Here is a 25,155-nt window from a genome sequence, read left to right on the forward strand (position 1 = left end):
CTGAAAACACTTAATATTGTCAGTCCCTAACAGAAAGCTGAATTTCCCTCAGTTTTACAATCTGCTAGACTTTACAAGATTACGGTGCAACAACGGTAGTGATTGTTTACTGTAAGCATATTGAGTATGTGTCACATTTGTACAGTCTAGAGTAACAGTAACCCTTACACTATCTTACTTCGAATATTTGATCACAGCACACTGAAAATATACAAGCACGTTTGACTCGGAACGTACTTTCAGACATAACATCACAAATTGCATTATTAACCTTACTAATATAATTCAGTGTCATGACTGGAAAAATATTGTAGTTGAAATTAGCCATTGTGCCTGCGGGGCTTGAGCTGGTTCACGATCATAAGCGCATGTCGTGGGCGCAGCCGTGGTTCATTCTGTACTCGATGTACTTGATGCCCGTGTTGTGCCAGTAGTAGAGAGCGATCACCACGAACAGGTGCCACAGCTGGTGCGATGAGCCGATGTAGTCAACCTTACCTGCAAGCGGCAAATTCAAACGCGTTACAAATGTGGAAATCAGTTTGAAAAGATGAACATATTGGATTCATTCAACTCATATAACATTAATTTATAAATTAATTTCGAAGATGAAAGGAATTGTAATCATACTATTTCAATATTCACTTTTCTTTTTAGCGCTACTGATTATTGAAACGCTATAAAAATTATCCAATAGGATAAACACTTGGAAAACTTATAAAACAGCTCTATCATGCACTTTTTGCACTGAGAACTGTGAGGACTGCATCCACTATAAAGACAGCTCAGAAGGTGTATCATGGATATTTTTTAGCCCTGATACGCTAAAGCATCTTCTTTTGGGGAATAGTAAAAATAATTTATATAAAATATTTAAGATGCAAAAGAAAGCTGTTCGTGATTTGGAGGGCTTGCGGCCATCCAATTCATGTAGGCCCATTTTTAGAAAATACAGGTTTCTCACGGTCCCAGCATTGCACTTCCTTGAGACTGTAAATTTTGTCTTCAGAAATTCAGAAAGATTTGAAGGAAATGTAGTTTGCCATGGCTATAGCACAAGAGCAAAGAGTTCAGTTGTATATCAGTACCCCGCTCACAGACTGACACTTTTGGAAAAAGGACCATATTATTCGGGACTGAAGCTCTTCAATTGTCTACCTGAAAGAATACGGTTATGTGATAGTCATAGGCTTTTCTTGTCTTCAATTACTAATGTAATTGTGGAAGCGTGTCCCTATACAATGGAGGAATGTTGTGGTGCCTTCATACTTTGAGTTTATACAGATGCATACACTTTGCATAGAAAAATGTTCATGACATGTTACATGCCACTTGAGCTCTGCTCAGATTTGTGGCTTCACGTAACAAATAACAATATAATAATAATAATATCGGATACCCTTCATTTAATTACAACACAGCTATAGTCCGAGAGATATTACTTCTAAAATGGAGAGAGGAAACCGATTTCTCCTTGCACAGTTTGTAGCATTGACAGAGCACGGTAGTGAAGACGAGTAAGCATGCTGCGCACCACTGAGTAGGGAGAATGCTGTTATGTAGTGAGAGTGATTAGTGAAGGAAAGAGCATCGGGCCTCTCTGTCTTCGAGAAAGCCGTGTAAATAGAAATATATCTCGGACTTAAGTATCAACAACTCAAGAGCCATTTTCTAGTAAGTAAACTTACACTTGAAAATGGCTCTTGAAGAGTTAAAACTGGTATTAAATTATTCATAGGTATTAAGAAAATGGTATGTTCACCTAAAGGTGTGTAGTAAAGAATCATACTCCACGAACACACGCAATCTACTTTTCATCAGCTGATGCTATTCTTATTACACCTCTATTTGTTGTATACAAACAGTAAATGAGCGTGTTCATGTCGCATAAGTCTGTACGCACCTTTAGATAGCAAGCATGATCATTAGCTGTGTGTCAATATATTTGCATAACTCAAATTCAAAACTTCAATGATATTAGTTTATCATTTTAAAGACATTTGATAGCCTATAATAAAAATAATTTTTTCTTACCAGTGAAAAATCGTTCAGGAACCCTTGTGATATAAATGAAGAAGGCTAACCCAATGATTCCGTACATAATAACCACCCTCGGTAGCAAGAGCTGAAACACAAAGATATTCATTGAACAACCGGTCGTGACTCAAGCCTCATGAAAATCTGATCAAATAGTAGAACGATAATTTCAAGTGCGGTGTTACGGTACATTAAATTTAACCAAACCAATGCCATGAGAACTAATGAACGAATTATTCATTGCATTGGTCCTATATATTGTCGAATAAATAGGTAGATATTTAACTACTAAGGCCCGGTTGCACAAAAGTATGTGAAATTTTAATGGTGATCAGATTCTACGAGAACCAATCAGAAAAGATCTTCTTTTCAAAGAAGCCTTCTCTGATTGATTTTTTCAAAGTTGGTTTCAAATATCCTGATTTGTTCTTTTCAAAGTTGGTTCCAAAGAACATGATTGGTTCTTTTCAAAGTTGGTTCCAAAGAACATGATTGGTTCTTTTCAAAGTTAGTTTCAAAGAACATGATTGGTTCTTTTCAAAGTTGGTTCCAAAGAACATGATTGGTTCTTTTCAAAGTTGGTTCCAAAGAACATGATTGGTTCTTTTCAAAGTTGGTTCCAAAGAACATGATTGGTTCTTTTCAAAGTTGGTTCCAAAGAACATGATTGGTTCTTTTCAAAGTTAGTTTCAAAGAACCTGATCAAAAAGGCATTTAATCCCTGTCAAAATCTAACACTTGTACTTCTTTGTACGAGTTATTATAAGCTGAAAAGACAGCCTCACATAAATCGGTGCCCTATAGTGAGGTCCACGTTATAATGGCAGTGGATAAAGATAGAAGAAGCGATGCCGATTTTCTGAATTAATTAATTATATTTCTTCACTGTCAAAAACATAATTGGCATCGTTGTTGACCTAGAAAAGGATAGTACCACCAGCTTTGTCAAATGATAGACAAGGATAGCAAAACCAAAGTTGATCAAATACTTTCATTATAACGTGGACCTCACTATAGATGATTTGATTTGTTGATGTTTGCTAGGATAGAATACTTACAGATACAACAGGATTTTCGAGTCCTCCCATCATGACAGTCCAGTGGAATGTGGGGACCACTCCGTAGGCAGCCCACATTACGAAAACCATCAACTTGACATTGTCATCGACCTTCAGGCTGGGCAGCTGAAGAACCATCGCTACCAGGAAAATTGCACATACCGATGACAGGTAGAAGGTCTGCCACCCCTGTCAAACAAAATTCCACACATCAATTAAATTGAGTAGGAATATTGGAGAACAATAATTGGCAACCCCAGTCAAACTCAACTGAAATGCATCAAGGTTAAAGTTGTTGGATAAATAAGTTGGAGTGGTTAACTCGATTACATTGGAAACAATAGCTCCAATTCCCAAACGTAATCATGTTTATCTTACATTTATCATTATTTTAGGCTAGGCCAGAACCGAATATATTTTGTTTTGAAGACGAGGGTCTGAAGCTGGGTTTTCGTTTGTGTGTAAATGTCGACCACGACAGAGTGAGGATTTCAGATTGGGTAATTTCAATTTGTCTAAATAACCTGAAAGATTATGTTCAATAATGTTTTAATGGGGGAGGTTAAGTTTATACTTCTAAATGACAATAGGTTGATATTAGGCCTATTTGAAATGTCTTGAATCTAAGATGATAAACACAAATAACGAAAAGTTTTTTAGCACAATGAATGTCTTTAGACATCAATGCTTGTCGTCGTCGACTGTGAAAGTTTGTGGAAGCCCAAACGAAAGCGTACCTTTAAATCATTTTCTAAGGCTGATGTTGGCATCAAACCCATACGATTGAATGAATGAATTAATAAATAAATTGGAATCTAGAGAACACTAGAGCACATTTATAGTAAGACTCGAGTATGTCATACTGTAATGTAAAAATATATCGAGAAACGGAGATTGAAATACAAACAGAATAGAGACCTACAATCACATTAAATGTTCTATCAACTCATCTCTTTCTCTTCAAGAGACTATGTTTGTGGAATCGATATGTAAGAGTCGAGATTCCAAGAAAACTGTGATAATTTGAAACACTAAAATTTCGATATAGCTTCCTGAAATATGCACCTGAATTATACACCTCGAAGCCCGAATTTTAAGCCACATTTATATTTTTCACAATTAATTTTCAAAATGTCTGTTTTCAGCAGATACAGCCCTTTATTCCAAAGACCATGTGGTCGAACTATTTTTATCTGTCTCACGTTGTTTTAAAATACAACAAAATTCGCATATACTACAAGAGCAAAACTAATCAACTAAAATAGCAATAGAATTTGAATTTCAATACAGTAGATATTCATGTTGTTTATTCTTTGCTCTAGGTATACTTTTTTTAATGACAACACCATAAATGATAGAATACATAGCATCTGCTTTCTTCCTATAGCCATACAAATATAATATATGAATAAACTTTGAAATGAAAATCTATGATAATTGAGCAACCATATATGGAGAATATAACCCACCTTATGACACCAGTATGCATAATAGACACCGGTCATATAAATTCCAAGCATACTGAGAGCTATGCCCAGGAGATCAAAGGATAGGAAACAGTTGAAATGCTCTTCCGAGCGACAGGAGAAGATATGATATAGAGAAGACATCACCATGCAGATCTGTAACAAAAATTAAAAATTAGAGTCACATGAATTTTCTTCTCATAAACAGTTTCTTTGGTCACAAAATTATTCGGTGGTAATTTCGTAAAGACGATCAGAGCATAACATAAACAATCTATAGATTTTTTATTCTATGGTTCAGAGAGACCGAAAAGTTGAATTCGTACTTTAAAATTAATGTTTTATTAACTAAAGAACTTTTACAAAGATAGTGTCGGTTGCACAAAAGCCGGTTGAATTTTAACCGTGATTAATTCCACGAGAACCAATCTGAGAAGCCGTCATATCAAAAAGGCCTTCTCTGATTGGTTCTCGTGAAATTAATCACGGTTAAAATTTAACCGGCTTTTGTGCAACCGGGCCATAGAGTTTCTTCATACTTTTGAGAGTCGATAACAGGTTTTTCACTGAGTAAACTGAAAGTTCATTCAATATAAATCTCATCACAGCAATGTAAAAAAGTCTGTTTCATTATTTTTCCCTTGAATCAGACCAGAGCTTATTAATTTAATGAAATTATCAGAGTTTAAGAGTCAATAACAACTTTTTAACTGAGTAAACTGAAAGTTCATTCAATATAAATCTCATCACAACAATGTAAAAAAGTCTCAAGTTTGTTTCATTATTGTGCCCTTGAATCAGACCAGAGTTTATTAATTTAATGAAATTATCAGAGAAAAAACAATTCTATACATGATCAAAATCAATACCGATTGATGAAAGATACACATATTGATGACATATTACAATCAACTTACAAACAAAAAATTAATCAAGTAGCAGGCGAAATTGATGTCTGAATATTAAGATTCCTTTTTAACCTAAGATATTTAATATCTATTCTTCTCAAAACGAGTATTTCTCCAAATATTTTTCAGTTCTTGAACTGTCAATTCTTTGACTGTCAATCAAGAGAGTTGAGCGAGTTTGATAACTAAAACTTCAGTAACATTTCACATATTTCGAACAATTAGTTTCATTATTGAATTGTTTTCTAGTTGAACAAGAAATTTCACTGATTAATGAAGACACCTTCAGAACCATTCATCTTAAAATAAAATTTATTGCATGAAACAAAGAATATAAATTTTCTGTGTTGTTGAGAAGGCGTATAAATTTATCCATATTAAACGAAAGATATTGTCAAACCTCTAAACAAACCACGTGGTTTGACAATATCAAGTCGTTTCCATTTGAAAACAATACCAGGGTATGATCGCATTGAATCTGTATATGTGCAAGTGCACGTCAGATCATGCATGAGCCGAAAAACAAAATTTGGAAAGAGCCATACTAATATGTTGTGACGTGCTTGCAGCTGCTCACTTTGAACGCATGCACATACTGATTGCGTTTTATGTGAGTGTTCATATTGCTCTTTCCATAGTTTGTTTCTCATCTGCGCGTTTGGTCATGCATAAACAAGCAAGAACTTGCACATAAATATTCATTCAATGTGATTACACATTAAAATACAGCGAAAGAAGAATTTTATTCATTCAATGTGGTTTTACACATTAAAATACAGCGATACAATAATTATATTCAATGTGGTTTTACACATTAAAAGACAGCGATACAAGAATTATATTCATTCAATGTGATAACACATTAAAAGACAGCGATATAAGAATTATATTCATTCAATGTGATTAAACATTAAGACAGCGATACAAGAACTATATTCATTCAATGTGGTTACACATTAAAAGACAGCGATACAAGAATTATGTTCATTCAATGTGGTTACACATTAAAAGACAACGATACAAGAATTATATTCATTCAATGTGGTTACACATTAAAAGACAGCGATACAAGAATTATATTCGTTCAATGTGATTACACATTAAAAGACAGCGATACAAGAATTATATTCATTCAATGTGATTAAACATTAAGACAGCGATACAAGAACTATATTCATTCAATGTGGTTAAACATTAAAAGACAGCGATACAAGAATTATATTCATTCAATGTGGTTACACATTAAAAGACAGCAATACAAGAATTATATTCATTCAATGTGATAACACATTAAAAGACAGCGATACAAGAATATATTCATTCAATGTGGTTACACATTAAAAGACAGCGATACAAGAATTATATTCATTCAATGTGGTTACACATTAAAAGACAGCGATACAAGAATTATATTCATTCAATGTGGTTACACATTAAAAGACAGCGATACAAGAATTATATTTATTCAATGTGGTTTTACACATTAAAAGACAGCGATTCAAGAATTATATTCATTCAATGTGGTTACACATCAAAAGACAGCGATACAAGATGAAACATTTGAAAATTACCTGGAAACATCCAAGAAGTAGACCAACAATGAATTTGTCAGTGAAAGAGGCATGGATGTTTAGTAAACAGAGGTCATAGAGAGTGAGACCCAAGAATAGCATCCAGCCGAAGATATGGCTCCATATGTTGATTGTTTCATTTGTCATCCAGAACATGCTGAAACAGAACAACTAAATGAATAATCGAAAGATAAACTTCATATTATGTTACTTGATAAGCCTTGAAGCATAGAAGAATTAATACTCAAGATATATTATTTTGTCTCTGCTTAAAGCGAATTATCATACCGTTCATTACATATTTTATGGAATCGTTTTTAGTAAAATATAATCAGAATATATATATTTTGCCTGGGTCTATAACTAACTTTGAAAAGCCCATCTCTATTATCAAAGTGCATGAATGATTACAAGAGGAGGTTTGAATATTGATAGCAAAACATTGTTGCCGATTCTCTGCCTTTCCACTGCTTTCTATGAAAGGTAGCTGAGACACGGTATATATCTTATGAAACATTAACTCTTAATTCTTGTTAAAAATACATACCGTAGTAGGCCTAATAAATAATAATATCTGATTCATCAGCAAAATATATTTTCAATTATTCAATAATAATTTTTATAATTGAGATTGAATATTTGGTTAATTTTGGTAATTTAGGGTATATTTCTACATTGTAGAAAACCATCTGGCAACAATGCAGAGCTAGAGAAGGATAGCGCAATCTGCTTTGTCGAATCATAGACAAGGATAGCAACACCAATGTTAATCAAATACTGCTATTATAACGTAGACCTCACTATAGTTGTAATTCAAGGTCAAGAGTAACAAAGGACTTCCTTCCATTGAACCTCTTCCAAGCGTTAATCAACAGGCAGACTGAAATATTTATAATATGAAGGCTCACAATGTAATTGAACAGTAATATTTCATCAACTATGATAATTTATTATGGTTTGATGGTAAAATTCAGAAATTAAAAAAAATTAATAGGATACAATAAATTTATTGCTACTATTGTGATGAATAAAAGTTTACAATAAAACTTTGTGTACAATAAAACCTTTTGGCGAAGAAATACAGTTGCTCAACAATATTTGACTAAAGTTTCTTTAATTTCACACAACATTTGATTTCAATACCGTCGTAGCCTATTTCAGATTGTTAGGATCTACTTACGATAACTATTTCCAATATTAGCAATTGACCTTCAATATCAGTCATTCACCATAACAAAAAAAGACAATACAGCTTAAGCTTACCTTTCCAGGCACATTTTTGTCGACATGTATCCTCGGTAGCCATTAAGAATGTATGGGTTGAATTGCAAATAGCTGGGTGCATCTTCATAACTTAGCAATGTCACACAATCCATAGAAGTGTTTTTCGAACTCTTCTTGTTTTGTACATCGGTTTGTGAGAGCAAGCCATCCTTAGCTTCTGAAGAGTCCTTGCTAAAGTCATCCTGAAAATAAATAAAAACACATTTAATTAAAAATGTCGATTATCAAGTGGGTTTTAGATTGACAATAAACTGTATCAATGTACGGTAAATAATTGAACTTATGTCATACATTTTATATAATATAAACTATAATTATATTATGTTAATAGATTTTATTCTATTTGATTTGACAACTGACAAGTCTAGGCTATTGATAAACTTATAAACTTGACCAAAATCGTAATGTATCAACTCAATTATTAATAAAGCCTGCAGTACTATACCTACATATTCGGTAAAGTAAATTTAAAATTGAAGTCAAATAGGCCTACTAAATAGAATGACAGTGTTTTCGTAGATTATAACGAGAAAACAAATCAGTTTCACAAGCGAGTTTCTTCAAGGTGACAGCAAGTTTTTGCTTTTAGTTCTTGGTTGGTGGGTTCAAGTTCAAGAAAGAACGACGGCTTTTTATTACCTAGGTATACTTATTGTAGGCCACTAACATTGTTGGTCATACAAAGTTACTGTACTTGTTCTAGGGGAAAAGATAACAATGAAACTCAATTATATGGATTGTAGGGTTTCTAGTGTACTATGTCAACTGATATTAAGTTAAACCTACTAGACTGAACGTATAAACTTAGTGGGTGACAAAACTAAGCTTGAGCACAATAGATATTTCATATCAGTATTTAAATTCAAACCACAGTTTTGTCCAGTATTACTGGACTGAGACCAAGGTGGTTCAAGATTGAATCTTTACGGATTTGTAAACGTTTTAATAATTTATTAAGATCTTTCGATCTCTGCGATAAAAACTCGGTACTATAACCTTGCAAGCAGAGAAAGGAACAGTGTGCTGCTGCCATTGTAACCTAAAATTCTACGTCACTGAACTTACGGTTTCCGATTTTAGAGTAGAACTTCTTAGATGAACACCAGATGTATCCATGATATGATTGATTACGTGTATAGGATGATTTCACAGAGTATTACACTATTACTTGTTAAAAAAACATAGTTTGTCAATTTATTGATGTTCAAGGACAACACACAATGGTCAAAAGCTCACAGTACTGCAGACACACGCACAGACAAGCACAATACAAAGAGACAAGAAACACTGATGATGACTGGCCCTGGCAGACAAGTGGACTGTGCTGGCAAAATACCGCAATTTGCAAACAGAAAGTCGCGATGGTACTGCGCTCTGCAGGGGAATTCAATGTACTAAAGCCGGTCAGCTGATTCCTGTTCACCAGCTGATAATCGGATCGGCTCTTTTCGGCTTCTTTCATGTTCCGCAACTTATTCAAAGATGTTAAAAGTGTATTGTAACTTGTAAATAATAAGCTGCGAGAATATTGGATTACTTTTTACGTTACATATTCTCTAAAATCGATTATCTATGCTGCCTCATTACTTTTTCTTTTCCAATTTACCACAATTAGTTATACTGTATCGTAAAAAATGAATAATAACAAATTCCTTTCATGACAAGTTTTTCACTGTACGGCCAGTGAGTCTGAGTATAGAATGTAATAATTAGGTACTCACTGTGTACGGCATCGTGAGTAAAAAATAAATGAATTTGAAAAAAATCCGTTCTACCGCTCATGAGATACTCAATTTACAAGAGTCAAATCTTGGTCACCCACAGAATAAATTAAAGTCTCATAATGTATACGATCAAAATAATGAATGATGAATTATTCAAATGAAACAGATAAAGTTGAATTCATTGAATCACTACAAAAAAGGGGTCTTAAGTTTTTGTGACTCAATTTATATATTATAGGATGACCCTCAACCGCTTCCTAGGTTAGGCTCTGCTATGGTCATCCTTTCCATTGTTCAATTGAATGAAAGTTCAATCGATCGGATATTTTCAAAGTTTGGGTAACTTACTTTTCGAATTTCTTTATACAACATTATAATATAGATTCAGAATAGTACTATCGTTTTTTTTTTTTAGTAAATCCCAATCCAAGTTAAAGAAAAAAATATAATGCAAAAATTGTTAGCGAGTCTTCCTTTATAAAAAAACTAAAATGCCACATTATATTAGAGCCAGATCGTGTACTTTCTCGTTCCTCTTTTATATAATTTCTTCACGCAACTACCAGACATCGTTGTGAGAAAAAAGAGAAGAGAGACAGAATGAGATAGTTAAAAATATAGAAAGTGTATGAGAGAGTAAAGGAGAGAACGAGAGGTACAGTTGTCTCCGACTGTGATAGGCCTTGAGGGTCAGGAAAGAATTGAAAGAGAGAGATAAAGGATTGAAAGCAAAGGCGCTAAAGTGAGAGGAAATATCATTGAAGATGATGGGAGGGAGACAGTGGAGATGCTTGAAGAGTAGGGAGCTACAGGTTGTTATCCCATGAGACTTTAAAGAAGTGAAAGCTGGTGTGCCTTTTAAATATCTTGATCTATAGAATACATCTGTCCTTGTATTAAATCATTATCATTTGTCTCCTGAAATGGTTAAGGAGAAGCCGCTGACTGAAGAAAGTCATCCAGCTCTCATATTAAATGAAATCTTGCAGGAGGCCTGAATCGGATGATGTCATCATTTCGAGAAGATGTGAAATAGATTGGCATGTCATCAATGATCTTCATTTTTTCATCAAATTATTGGTGATGAATTCGAATTCTATCAAGCGTAGGGTTAGTAACCGTTTGATGGTAGCCATAGGCTATTGTTGTACATTGAATTGGAACATTTCACATGTCAGCAATTTTACTGCAAACTCAATACTTTCTGAAATTTGTGTGATGCCATAAAATCCGATTACAAGTAAATTAGGCTATTGGATAATTTTTATGCTGATACAAGACTATCGTGTTTTACTCAGAGAGTACTGTATAGAATGTAACATTTAAAGTACGGTAAATTCTATTTTCTATACTATGTCTAATAGATGGAAATTACTGAGATATTGCAACTATTCAAATGCTAATGTATTATTAATTATTATTGAATCGAAATCCAAATTAAATGCTGTAAATCACCCCGAAAACATCTGCTACCGTAAATATTGACAACAGGGTAAACAGCTAGATGGAAATTCGATGAGCGCTACTATTTCCATCTAGCTGTTTACCCTGATGTCAATATTTGCAGAAGTCTTCGGGGTGATTTACGGCATTTAATTTGAATCTTAGTTTGATAATAATTATGTCTAATATGTAACAATATGATTACATTTTAAAATTTCTGGTTTTACCCCAGTTCATACATGATTTTTAATAAAATGAAACAGCCATTTTCTACCAGCTACGTTAATAAAATATTATTACAGAAATTTCAGATGTCAGTTTTGAACACATTGTTTACGATTTTCAGTTTGGAATGCTTTTATGGACATCAGTTCCAACAACTGAAACGTAGGAACACCATTCTGTTAGAAACGATAGTTTTGGCGGGGAAACTTCTCCAAACTAATGTAATTATAGGCAGGAATGCCCACAGCATTTAGCCAAACAGAGACAATAGCGTAAGTAGATATCCCATGGTACAGGGCGTTTATGTCGCAACTTTTACTGTTATCTCAAGTCGATTAGTGTCGATTATTGTCTGTTTTTACTGTTTTGACCGGGCAAGAGTGTATGAACGGCACAATATGATACTACCAGCGTCATAAAGCTTCACAGGAAAGAACTACGTGGATTATCAGCTTGGGATAACAGTAAAAGTTGCGACATAAACGCCCTATACCATAGGATATCTACTTATGCTATTGTTTCTCTATGATTTAGCCTCATGTCTCAACTTGCGACATGAGGCTAAATTTTGGGGGATATTTAGAAAAAACTAGGGAAAATGGAGGGCCCCCCCCTTTCAATATATCTTAAGTGCCTGAATTGATGCCAAATTTGGGGGGGGGGATTTTGCGACATGGAACATGGGGGGGGGGAAGGGCACCCCAAATTATTGGTCATGTTGATCAGACGATGACGTCGATTGAAAAGTCCAAATGCAGAGATTGGGAAATTTTCGCCTCAACTAGCTCATACTTAGAATATTATGAAAAATATTATATAACAATCGATCTTCTTTGATAAATAGAATCCCATTGGAACAATAGTCCTTAAGGCCTTCAGACATTACGCAATACTGGAATGAATAGGCTATTAATTATGAACAATTTTCACAAGAGTGAAGCGTTTGTTTTCTCTTAACAAATAAATTATATTAATAATTTTTTTCAAAGCTCGGTAGAATTTGAATTAGTTTCTTCATCCCTACCCCTTCTGAGAAATAAAATGACGTATGAAGTTTCAAATGACAATATTACTAACAACAGAATCTTCTAGAATTATATAGCCTACTGTAGAAAAGAAAAATAAGAGTTCAGTCTAGAAATCATTTACAGAAAAAAACCGTCAATCGTGGAATTCCCGTTTAAATCTTGTAGAAGTTGATACATTCACACGAGTTTTCAGCATGTGGTTATACCGTTTTCATGCCACGAAATAAAAAATTGATTATTACAATCAATAATTTGACTTTGAAAAAACTATTCCGCTAATAATATGTAATAAATGAAAGAACTTCTCAATCAAATTCATTTATCAACTCAACATTTTTTATAAACATTTTGAAATAGTACATTTCAAATAGTGAGTTTGGGACTATCGCTTGTCAGAGGTTATAAACTGATAAACTTTCTCAAAGCTCATCATTTTAGATTAGAACAACATTATCTTGAAAAGTCTACACGTGAACAGATACGTTTCCCTTTCAGTGATCAGCCATAAAACACATCGAAAAATGGAAGATATTTAAGAAAATAATCGTTATCGTTTTCGGGTCAAACCGATTTCAATGAACTTTGCGTAATAAGCTAAATAAATGTGAAATCAGTCAAATTCATGAGTAAGCCTATAAGAAATTATTTGTACTCTAAATGAGATAATCTATATTATAAAATTATCAGTAAATTGTTGTAAATTAGATTGGATTCTCATTTTGACAATCTGAAGGTTTTTTATGAATAGGGCACTGTTTGAAAAATTTATCGAAGGATGTCGTGATCATAATCAATGAACTTTCCGCCGTAATTCGCATGTAGGCATCGTACATTATTTATTATATACAGTAGAACAGGAGTTCCCACCACCCCCCAAACACATGGGCGCGCACCTCACCTAAATTTAAAAGGAGAATTCCACGCCCTTCATGAATTGGGTACCCAGAAAAATGATCAGAATCTCAGATATTTCAAACTCTGCTGATCTTCCCCCCCCCCACAGGTTTGATTTTGAGCATACCCCCAAGAATTTCAAAAACGCAGTTTGCGTCCAAACATCCCCCCCTCACTCAGTGGTCACTTTAGAAAAATATACCTCTGCAGTAAATTATACGAGGGACGAATATTCAGTGGGTTCGAATCTTGAGTCTATGTTGCATATTGCGCGTATATGAATTTCAAATTATTTCCCGAAATACTCTTTTACATTCTTTATTGTCTTCTATGTATGCTAATTTTTCAATTCATAATGCCAAAAATTCCAATATGAAAACACCTGAAATGTTTCAATAATTTCAAATTGGATTCTACGAGGAAATCCCTCAGTTATTTAACTGTTTATAATCTGGATTTCTTCAAAATGAATCGTGTAATAAATAGAGAGATTAAAAATGAAATCCCAGTCAAGACAAATAATATGTAAATAATTATATTTTCAATGAAACATCCCTACCTCAACAATATTATTCATCCAGAGAATCTAGATAATTATCTTGAAACATGAATAGTGTTGTAGACAGAGATTGAAAGAAATCCCAGTCGAGAGAAACTGAATGTCAATAATTATATTTTCAAATCAACATCCCTACGTCAACATTATTATTCATCCAGAAAAACAATGTAAAACATAAATTTAAATTTAAAATCCAACAAAACTTGAACATAAATTTAAATGTAAAAGCAACACCAAAATATAGAAGCTTTCAGACAAATTTTAGAGCACTCTGCCTCTTTCAGCTGTTATTTAGCCAAGCTGCGTGTAGGCCTACTGCAGTTGAACCGGTTCTTTTCAGAGGAATCGGGTTACATGCGTAGTGCTTCCTGCTAAAGTAGAAGGCCTATACCTATACCTAGGCCTATACCATGCCATGCCACCTAGATGATTACGCCGGTATAAGCAAAGCGATTATTATATAAGGAAATTGCTAGCGTTGGGAGTTGGGAGTCGATTGCTGGCGAAATACGCCAAGATACAATCGCAGACTAACTTCAAAGACGTCATTGCAAAAGTGACGACGGCTGTGGAAATTGGAGGAAAACTGTAACTGGTGACGAAGCCAGTCGTACTCGAAGTTTCGATAGGAAAAACTTGATTGATTTAAATTTAAATTATTATACTATAAAATAATGGACAGGTTTAGACTAATCAAAACGTAGATAACGAAAGAGGGAAAAGTATTGCCAAATCGTTTTAGTTTGACCAATATCGTTCACGTTAAGGTGAATTGAATCATAGAGTAACGAAAACTATAAATTACTTTTACTTCATCTCTGATTGAATTGAATAATTATTGCCTTCATTAAGGGCGGAGTTAGGACTCTAGCTCCTTTCTTCCACACAACCCTGAAGGTGTGTACAGACTTGAGCGTCACGAACACACGCGTATTTCGCTTTTCATCAGCTGATGATATGCTTATTACATCTGTATTTGTAAAGAAACAGTAAGATACAGATCATAGCTTCAAGCAGCTAATGAGAAAGCGAAAGGCGTGTGTTCGTGGCGCATAAGTCTGTTTGCATCTTTAGCTATAAAGGCAAACGCACACATCAACAGACGGACTTATAAATACAGACGGTGGAAAAATCCCAATTCAGGTGTTCAAAAAATGTTGCAATACACACAGAGGTCTGTCTGTATAATTATGTTTGCTCACGTCTGTATGCAGATGTTTGATTTTTTCTCCATGTTTGTCTGTTTTTTGCCTTGAACGTATGAGCGTTGGCATTAAAAATCAGTGAATGACTTATAGTTCTTTGATTGTATAATCTCATGCATTTCAAGATAAAATACTGCATGTTGTGAGTATGCTGTAGACATCTCTGCATGATGTTGTCTATTGGTAAACATATTATTTGTATGTTCCTCAGGTATAAGCTCTACCAGTTTTCAGTAAATTCATCACACTAACTTTTCACCAAATTAAATTAAATTAAATCCTTTCAAGAACAAATCGTCAGAAAATAATGAAATTATGTACAAAAGATTAGCTAAAACGTGTAGAAAGGTTAGGAAAATCAGCGGTTTTTTCCAGCGTTCTACAGCATTTTTCTAGGTTCTTCTTCTCTTTTCAAAAAACTAATTATCAGAAAATATTCAAATATAGTACAAGAGTTGAGCTTCTATTGTATTATAGAAGCGGAATGCAACTGAACCTTTTCAACCATAACCATATCCCACTTTCCTCAAAGATATCAATCAAAGAATGTCTGCATTTTTATTTGACCAAGTACGACTCCAAGGTTGAGGTTTTCAGCACACATATCTCTCTCTCATTACGTTGCTCATCAACCGTAAATTATTGCTTATAACAATGTAGCCTACAGTTTTCGCAATGAGTAAGCCAATTATTAATTATTACAATCACCCTGAAAAACCTTGGAGAAATGCTGGTGTCTTGGGGTAGGCCTATCGAAGTGCCCTTCTGTTTAGGTGATTTTTCCATATAGAAAATCAGAGACGATAAGCAACATTATTCATAAAAGATAGAGACAACAAAAATTGGAGACGAAAATGCCTCAAAATAGAGGCAAAAATTAGAGACGACAGGCAACATTTTGAGTCTATTGTTCTGGTCGTATGGTTTCAAGAAGTGGTGAGAGGAGGCACCAGAACTTTATTGAGAATGATCGGAATGGGGAAAAATTAAATATAATCAAATACTGCCATTATAACGTGGACCTCACTATAGTGGCAAAAGTGCGTTAGTAATCAGTAACATTCAACAAGTAGCATGACAAGTGCAGTAGTATAGTAAGTAATCATAGTATCAGTGATAGGACAGTATCAGTAGGGATAGTTCTGTAGATGGCCGAGGAAAGAGCGGGCGAATCACGTGGTCTGTTATATGCAGTGAGTATAGAATGTAATTACATTTTTGTTACATTCTATACTCACTGGTTATATGCCCTGGCCGGCAGAGACAGAGACTGTCTGACAGACTGTTCGCAGGACAGAGACAGACTGTTCGCTGCCAACCAACTGTCTCTGTCTATCTGACAGACTGTTCGTAGAACAGAGACAGACTGTCCGAAGGAAAGAGACAGACTAGAGTTCGCATTCGCGCTGAAACGAGGTCGTGGCCTGAAAATATTCGCGGACCGCCGGCTCGGCTGAGTGCAGCTGAGTGCTGACCACGTGACCATACGATGGACCCGCCTACCAGCCCAACTATATAACTTGCCAACCAAACAGTTAACCCAAATTTCTAACGTGTATTACTAGGGAAATTCTCAGCTTCAGCAATTATTTGAAAGAGTCTCAGTATCAAGAATTTTGGTTTTCCCAAGTTGAAAAGAAGATGAGAGTTTGGAGAAGATCAGAATGTGTGAACTATGAAAAATAACTTCTAGTTCTGAGTTATTTTCAGTTTTTTTATAGAACTACTAGATCTATGAAATAAATCACGATCAAATATAGCCCCGGTTGCACAAAAGCCTGTTAAATATTGAGCGTTATTAAATGCCACGAGAACAAGTTTTGCCAATACTTATATACTAATCATAGAAAACTTATCTATGGAAATGCTTTCTATCATTATAAACAATATTGATATCATTTCTATAGCATTTTTCTATTAGGTACTCACTTTCCAAGGCCCGGTTGTACAAAGGTTTGTTAAATTTGAATCATGAGAACCAAATTCTTTGAAAGCTTTCATAGAGAAGACAGATCGAAGAAGAATCAACATACAAAGAAGAAGACAATCAGAAAAAACGAAGAAAAAGAAGAAGAAGAATCATGATTAAATTTCACAAGAACCAAATTCTTTGGAAGCTTTCATAGTGTAGACTTCTCTATATTGGAAAACCTTTCTCTGATTGTTTCTCGTGGAATTTAATCATTATTAAAATTCAACAGGCTTTCGTACAACCGAGCCTTGAAAAATAAGAACCTGATAGAAAAATGCTATAGAAATGTTATCAATATTGACATCTCAGTCAAGGTTTTGATAGTCTCTGAAAACGGCAGTTATAGAAATCTAGTCTAAAACAGAGACACAGAAAGTGTCTAGGTTTCGTTGGAATTTGCTTTTGATTTGAATCTGGAATTTCCTCCTCTATTACTATCACATCATTCCAAATTTGATTGATATATTTGAATCATTATTCAGGGCTGATGAACTACAGTAACTTGATTAGAACGTATAGTGGTGGAAATACGTTCTGCGATTCACAAGGCTTGAATTTTCCAATCATTACAGAGAGATATTTTCTTCAAAAAAACGCTGCGTTTGTTACTATATATGTTACTACAGGAACATTTCCATCAGTCACTCTCTGTTTACAAACACCTTAACTCACGTTTCAATAATAAATCAGTAATTTCTTTAATTTTATTGGCCGAACGTGCTCAAAAATGACAACACGGAAGTGATCGTTCCTACTAATCTAGCATTCATCTCTTTTCATGATTGAGAATTTATATTCAATAGCTAGGTACTCCACTAGGTGAAAAGTACTTTTTCTATTAATAAAACCTGAGATATCTGGGTAAATAATGAAATTCTCACCATGATACTGCATTTAGCTATGATCACTTCTTGATCAATAAGACAAATATTGGGGCACCGAGCTTAGCTCGTTATTTTTATTTATTGATAAACAGAACACAATTCTCTGAAATGATCGTGTTCATATTTTACATCTGGCTATACGTCAGCCTATGAATATTTTGATTTTCCACAGACTCACTCGCTCACTCACTTTTTTACTATCCACAGACGACGAAAGTCTCAGCTGTTTCAGCCAAGGATGAATTATCCTTTTAATGTCGTTCAGCGAGTTTTCCCAAGGATGAGACCTAGTGCAATCGAATTTTCATATCATAAACCTACTATGTTCCAAATTTCGTGAAAATCGTTAGAGCCGTTTTCGAGATCCGTTGGACATAAATAACCAAATATAAATAACAAATATATATAAAAAACCAAATTTAAAAATATTAACAGAAATGCTAGCTCAATATAAAAGGATGTTGTTTGATATTATACAATTTATCAGTCAATAAAACCTGACTCTGATACTGCACTAAGGTAGATACTACAATAGGCAGGCATATTTTAATGTAGATAAATAAATAAACCAAAATTTTTTCCAGGTTCCAGTAAATTAAACAGAGCATGAACTCGGTGGTATTAACATAGAACTTACTGCCCTAAAACATAATTTCTTCAAATTCAACAGAGTAAAAACTCTGTGGTATTGATGAGCATTTTGCTGAATGAGCTTTGATAGGCACTCAATTCTAAAGCCACTTCCGATTGACGAGACTAGAATATACAATTGCACGTTTATTGAATGTACCGTTACAATGCAAACACCATAGCATGTCTCGGCACTTGAGTGGATACTAGGATACTCACTTTTGTTGAGTTGAAAAATACATATGATCACCTACACATGACTAGTGTTATTTCCGAAGGCTAGAAATGATTTTCAGTTTTCCCCTCCAATATTTCATTGCAGCGTAATTATTTATTCATATATGGAGGAAGTATAAGTGTGCGAAGCTATCACAAGGAAGTGGGAAGCATGATTGGTCAAAAACTAGACTGTATACAGAGTGCCTATACTAAAAGTAATTTCCATGACTAAAGAACTTGAAGCTTTCCCTTGAGGTAATAAACTTGATAACTATTGTATTGTCATTTTTCAGAAGTGAAAGTGTCCATCAGATTCACACTACATGGGCGATACACTAATCTGACATGCGCCGTTCTTTTCTGCACACTTTCTCGCTGCATTAGAGAGACACTGACACAGTGGAGTTTTTTGAACAGAACGCAAAGTCATTCAAGAACAATGATTTTTGCAACCTTGGAATCACCTGTTGATGAATTGTTTCATAATTGAAATTCACAAACTGCTGCCAAGAAACAATTGAAAACTGACGATTTACTTTTTAGTAAATCAACGAAAAGATAACAACAATTATTCATACCCATTATTTGTATTTTTACAAAATTATGTGACGTAGAGTTACACAATTCAATCATCATTTTAATATCAAAAACGAAACTTGAAAAAGCGATCATACTTTTTGTAACGGGTTCAAGATTGATCACTTTTTATAGTCTGAAATTATGGAACAATCATTGTCATCTACACCACTTTATTCAGACAAGAGAATGGGAGAGCTGAAGAGTTGAGACTGATTTGTAAAATAATAACTATTAGTTCTGTGGACAGTAGACCTCACGCAGTTTTCTATTCCACAAGTTTCTGGTATCACCTGTTCACCGGCTTCTCCAGACATCTGTGTAATGCATGCAATAAATAATCCACTTGTCAGCTGATTGATTATGAATAATTCTATAGTCTGATTAATCCGATCTTCAGAGTAGATGATATATTGATATCGGAGTATGGAGGAAATTCCTTTTCCTTTCATATTATCCTTAAAATGCTTAAAATTTGAAAAAACTTGTATATACATTGACGCGCAGTTAAAAAAGGAATATTCTTGCCAAATCTCATAGAATTTTATCAACGCGTTTGGCCGTAAATGCGTTACATACATACAGACGAAAGAAAATCCGAGTTAAAATATAAATGTCACTGCGTTCGGTCAACTAGATTACTACATACTTGTCCGGAAAGATATTCAAAATATTCAGATATGTACGCCATTTGAAATTCTTAGTGAAAATGGACTAAATTTCAGAAAGTGAAATCAGAGCCCTTTTGGACTTTTGAAATGTTATCTAAATTTGGGAGAAAAACAGGGCATGGAGTATCCTCAGTTTTTCTATCCCGGTCAGTGCTCACTTGTGAAAATGATGAATAGAAAATAATTATCCATTCACATTACAGCGTAATTATTTATTCATAAATGGAGGAAGTATAAGTGTGCGAAGCTATCACAAGGAAGTGGAAAGCATGATTGGTCAAAAACTAGACTGTATACAGTGTGCCTATACTAAAAGTAATTTCCATGACTAAAGAACTTGAAGCTTTCCCTTGAGGTAATAAACTTGATAACTATTGTATTGTCATTTTTCAGAAGTGAAAGTGTCCATCAGATTCATACTACATGGGCGATACACTAATCTGACATGCGCCGTTCTTTTCTGTACACTTTCTCGCTGCATTAGAGAGATACTGACACAGTAGAGTTGTGGTGATTTTTTCGAACAGAACGCAAAGTCATTCAAGAACAATGATTTTCGCAACCTTGGAATCACCTGTTCATGAATTGTTTCATAATTGAAATTCACAAACTGCTGCCAAGAAACAATTGAAAACTGACGATTTACTTTTTAGTAAATCAACGAAAAGATAACAACAATTATTCATACCCATTATTTGTATTTTTACAAACTTATGTGAGGTAGAGTTACACAATTCAATCATCATTTTAATATCAAAAACAAAACTTGAAAAAGCGATCATACTTTTTGTAACGGGTTCAAGATTGATCACTTTTTATAGTCTGAAATTATGGAACAATCATTGTCATCTACACCACTTTATTCAGACAAGAGAATGGGAGAGCTGAAGAGTTGAGACTGATTTGTAAAATAATAACTATTAGTTCTGTGGACAGTAGACCTCACGCAGTTTTCTATTCCACAAGTTTCTGGTATCACCTGTTCACCGGCTTCTTCAGACATCTGTGTAATGCGTGCAATGAATAATCCACTTGTCAGCTGATTGATTATGAATAATTCTATAGTCTGATTAATCCGATCTTCAGTGTAGATGATAATTATAGTGATATCGGAGTATGGAGGAAATTCCTTTTCCTTTCACATTATCCTTAAAATGCAAAATTTCAAAAAACCTTGTGTATACATCGACGCGCAGTTAAAAAAGGAATATTACTGCCAAATTTCATAGAATTTTATCAACGCGTTTGGCCGTAAATGCGTTACATACATTCAAACTAAAGAAAATCCGGGGTTGAAATATAGACCTCACTGCGTTCGGTCAACTAGATTACTACATACTTGTCCGGAAAGATATTCAAGATATTCAGATATGTACGCCATTTAAAATTTAAAATTCTTAGTGAAAATGGACTAAATTTCAGAAAGTGAAATCATAGCCCTTTTGGACTTTTAAAATGTTATCTAAATTTGGGAGAAAAATAGGGCATGGAGTGTCCTCGGTTTTTCTATCCCGGTCAGTGCTCTCTTGTAAAATTGATGAATAAAAAATAATTATCCATTCACATTACATGCGTTATCCGTTCTTAATTCTTCAATAAAATCATGAGCATGTCTCAACCCATGTAGGCCTAAATGTAATTATGGAAGCGGGACTTCTTCCATAACTCTAGTGTAGTGGAGAAAAATTCCTTTGTTTGATTTGGTTTGAGAAAAGTAAGCGGAAATAATTCCAATTATGCAGCTAACCAACCCATCAAAGATTGTCTTTGGCCTAGAGAGTCTGAAAGAACCAATCAAATCTTTAACAGAATCTTAGGTTCCGGTAGATCTATTTCTATGATTGATGTGAATTTCCATACTTTATTACGAATCTCTTCGCATTTCTCTCAATGCTCTCTTAAAGGTGCGTACATGATATTCATTTCCCAATTAGATTGAATTCCTGAAACCTTCCATGACGAAGATTTTAAAGTGCGTACAGATATACGCGCCGCGAACATGAGCAATTCACTTTTAATCAGCTGACTATATCTGTATTTTTACAGAAACGATAAGATACAGTGATATAAAAAGCTTGCATCAGCTGATTAAAAGTGAATTGCTCATGTTCGCGGCGCGTATATCTGTACGCACTTTAAAATCTTCGTCATGGAAGGTTTCAGAAATTCAATCTAATTGGGAAATGAATATCATCATCACACAAAGTATTTCCTCTGTTTGTTTTTTTCTAATCGAACGTTTTATTGAAAATCGTACAGTACGGTGCACCTATTCATCTATCATAGAAAGCTTCAAACTTCATAAATAAGAGGGGGTACAGAGGTAGCCTTCTGCCTATTCCGAAATCCAGTCTACGAATAAATTATTACTCTACCTTTGTACCTACTTATCGCAAATAGACAAACATTCAAGTATTGTATCTTGTATACATAGTACGGAGCGTACTCGAAATGAATGAGAGTCACTCATTAGTAATAATATGAGAGTGCCTCAATTTTATTCACAGAAAAACTGATACGGCCAATTGAATGAGACAGTTTCTTACTATAAGTAACTTCATCAGTCAAGTTCCACTTGGAATGACATAAATCATATTTACTGTACTTCCTCAAACTTCAACCAAAACACTGTTACTTCCTATTTTATTATCGTGAAAGATGGCCGCTGTTAGACTGATTGTAAAGTTGAAAAATATCATATTCATTACGTTCAAGATATGATACTGTACACATTGTTTCCGAATTCGAGTTTCTTTATAAACTTTCCAAATAATACATTGATTACGTTGATTTTTATACTGTATCAAATGAGAGTAGCCTATTAGTGAAAAATGTTCAATTCATAGTGTCTCAATCAATGATTCTGAACTGGAGAGACTGAACATTAAAATTATAGAAAAACCAAATCAAAATGAGGACATTGAGAGCAATGAGCTCGGTTGAATGAAAATAGGTTGAATGAGCTAGTTGACATGGCAATATTTACAACTGATACGAATTCAACTGAATTTCCACTGGGCTTTCCAACTATGGTTAACCGCTGTAGGTTTTTTGCTGTAATAAGCTGTTTTATCATTCTTCATAGAATAGCAGTAATAATAACAAGTTATTGGCACATGAAATTCAGAAGAGTTCACGGTTTTGAAAGAATTAATATGTTTCTGGTATTAATAATGTCGTGGGAGAGTAAAATAAATAGTAAAAATGAATGAATAATCGCCTTTATTATAATCAAGTTTACAACAATAACATGTTTGTTTTTGAATATTAGTCTATATTTTTGGTATTTACCCCCAGCAAGCCGAGGGAGAGCTCGTGGGACAGTAATCGAGTTATTAGCACCCTATTTGAATGAAATGATTTGAAAATGAGAATCTGATAAACTATAAGAAATATTAGTGAATACGAAGTATTAAATGATTTTTTTTTTTTTTTTGGTCTCCATGTTTTAAGTTTGACTATAAAGAAGGTAACTAGAATACAGGTATGTGATCATAGAAATAAAAATATAAATCTTAGTACCCTTTTTTGAATTATTTAATCACAACATGTTTCAACATTTATGCCATTTTTATTTTCATTTCTATTTATATTACAAGTAGCCCTATACAGAAAAGAGACAATACAGGTATATGTACATACCTGTATTCTAGGTACATTGACTACAAAATAAATGTTAAGTTAACTGAAGAAGCCTGCCTATTGGATATCTATGTTTGTTCATTTTAATGGCAAATAAATTTCTTATTCTTATTGACATTAAAAAGGTGATAATTATTTTATTGGATTTCCTAGAAAGCAGCTTATAAGCAATCATATGAAGGATACATAGAGTTTCTGCAACTCACATGAAGATAATAGCAAGGTCTAGCCAGAGAGTATAGAGTGTACATTCTATACTATCTGGTTCTAGTCACAGAAAACAGAACGAACAAAATTATGTGACATAGAGTTACACAATTAAAACATTACTTTAATATCAAAAACAAAACTTGAAACAAGAGTTTCTGCAACTCACATGAAGATAATAGCAAGCTCTAGACAGAGACTATAAAATGTACATTCTTTACTATCTGGGTCTAGTCACAGAAAAAAGAAAGAACAAGATGAGACGTAGAGTTACACAATTAATTTATTATTTTAATATCAAAAACAAAACTTAAAAACGCTGTTCTCTGTGATCTAGCTGTCCAGCCACAATTCAAAAGAATTTTTGCAAACTCATATGAATAGAACAACAAGGTCTGGCTGACCAGCCACAATTTACTCTCAATCAAAGGAGTAAACAGGTCAATCTGTCGGCTTGCCAAATTGTCACGGTCAAACGACAACGATCTGGCACTGACAGTCTCACACACGCAGAGGTTGAGCGAACTAAGACTCTGACACCAGTTCTCACCAGTCTAGTTTTCGAAAATAACTCGGGAATAGTTTTGGGGTTGGCTGATTTCAGGTGTGGGACAGTGTTGAGCACGTGCGTCATTAGAGGGTGAGGGGGAGTGATGAGGGGGAAGGGTGTTGGGGATGGGTGATGGGTGAGGTGAGGGGGAGTGATGAGGGGGAGGTTTAATTGGTGAGGGGTGAGGGGGTGGTGCGAGGGATAGGGGGAGGGGGAGTGATGAGGGAGGTTGGGGGCTCGCACCAATAGCTTGGGAGGATTATCAAAATAATTACTAAAGGAATTGAATAGAATGAAATAAAAATAGAGTAGATGACATCTTGTCTTATGAATCACGACATTCTCTTTAGTAATAGTCGTAAGAGTATTTTGAAGACCACTTTTTGGCACACTCAGCTTATA

The 25,155-nt window shown here is 34.3% G+C and overlaps 1 protein-coding gene across 1 annotated transcript in view; it reads right to left on the reverse strand.

The window, feature by feature from the left end:
* Positions 1–8: 8 nt before the first annotated feature.
* Positions 9–25,155, reverse strand: part of LOC111048236 (progestin and adipoQ receptor family member 3) — a gene marked incomplete at its 3' end in the record, with an annotated part of 45,219 nt that continues 20,072 nt past the window's right edge. Inside the window, 6 exon segments of the mRNA XM_022334107.2 lie at positions 9–498; positions 2,035–2,125; positions 3,096–3,284; positions 4,565–4,717; positions 7,041–7,197; positions 8,304–8,506. Coding sequence (XP_022189799.2) covers positions 359–498; positions 2,035–2,125; positions 3,096–3,284; positions 4,565–4,717; positions 7,041–7,197; positions 8,304–8,506 — 933 coding nt within the window.

The sequence above is a fragment of the Nilaparvata lugens genome, chromosome 2 (assembly GCF_014356525.2).
Source record: "Nilaparvata lugens isolate BPH chromosome 2, ASM1435652v1, whole genome shotgun sequence".
In the NCBI taxonomy this organism is placed as follows: Eukaryota; Metazoa; Arthropoda; class Insecta; order Hemiptera; family Delphacidae; genus Nilaparvata; species Nilaparvata lugens.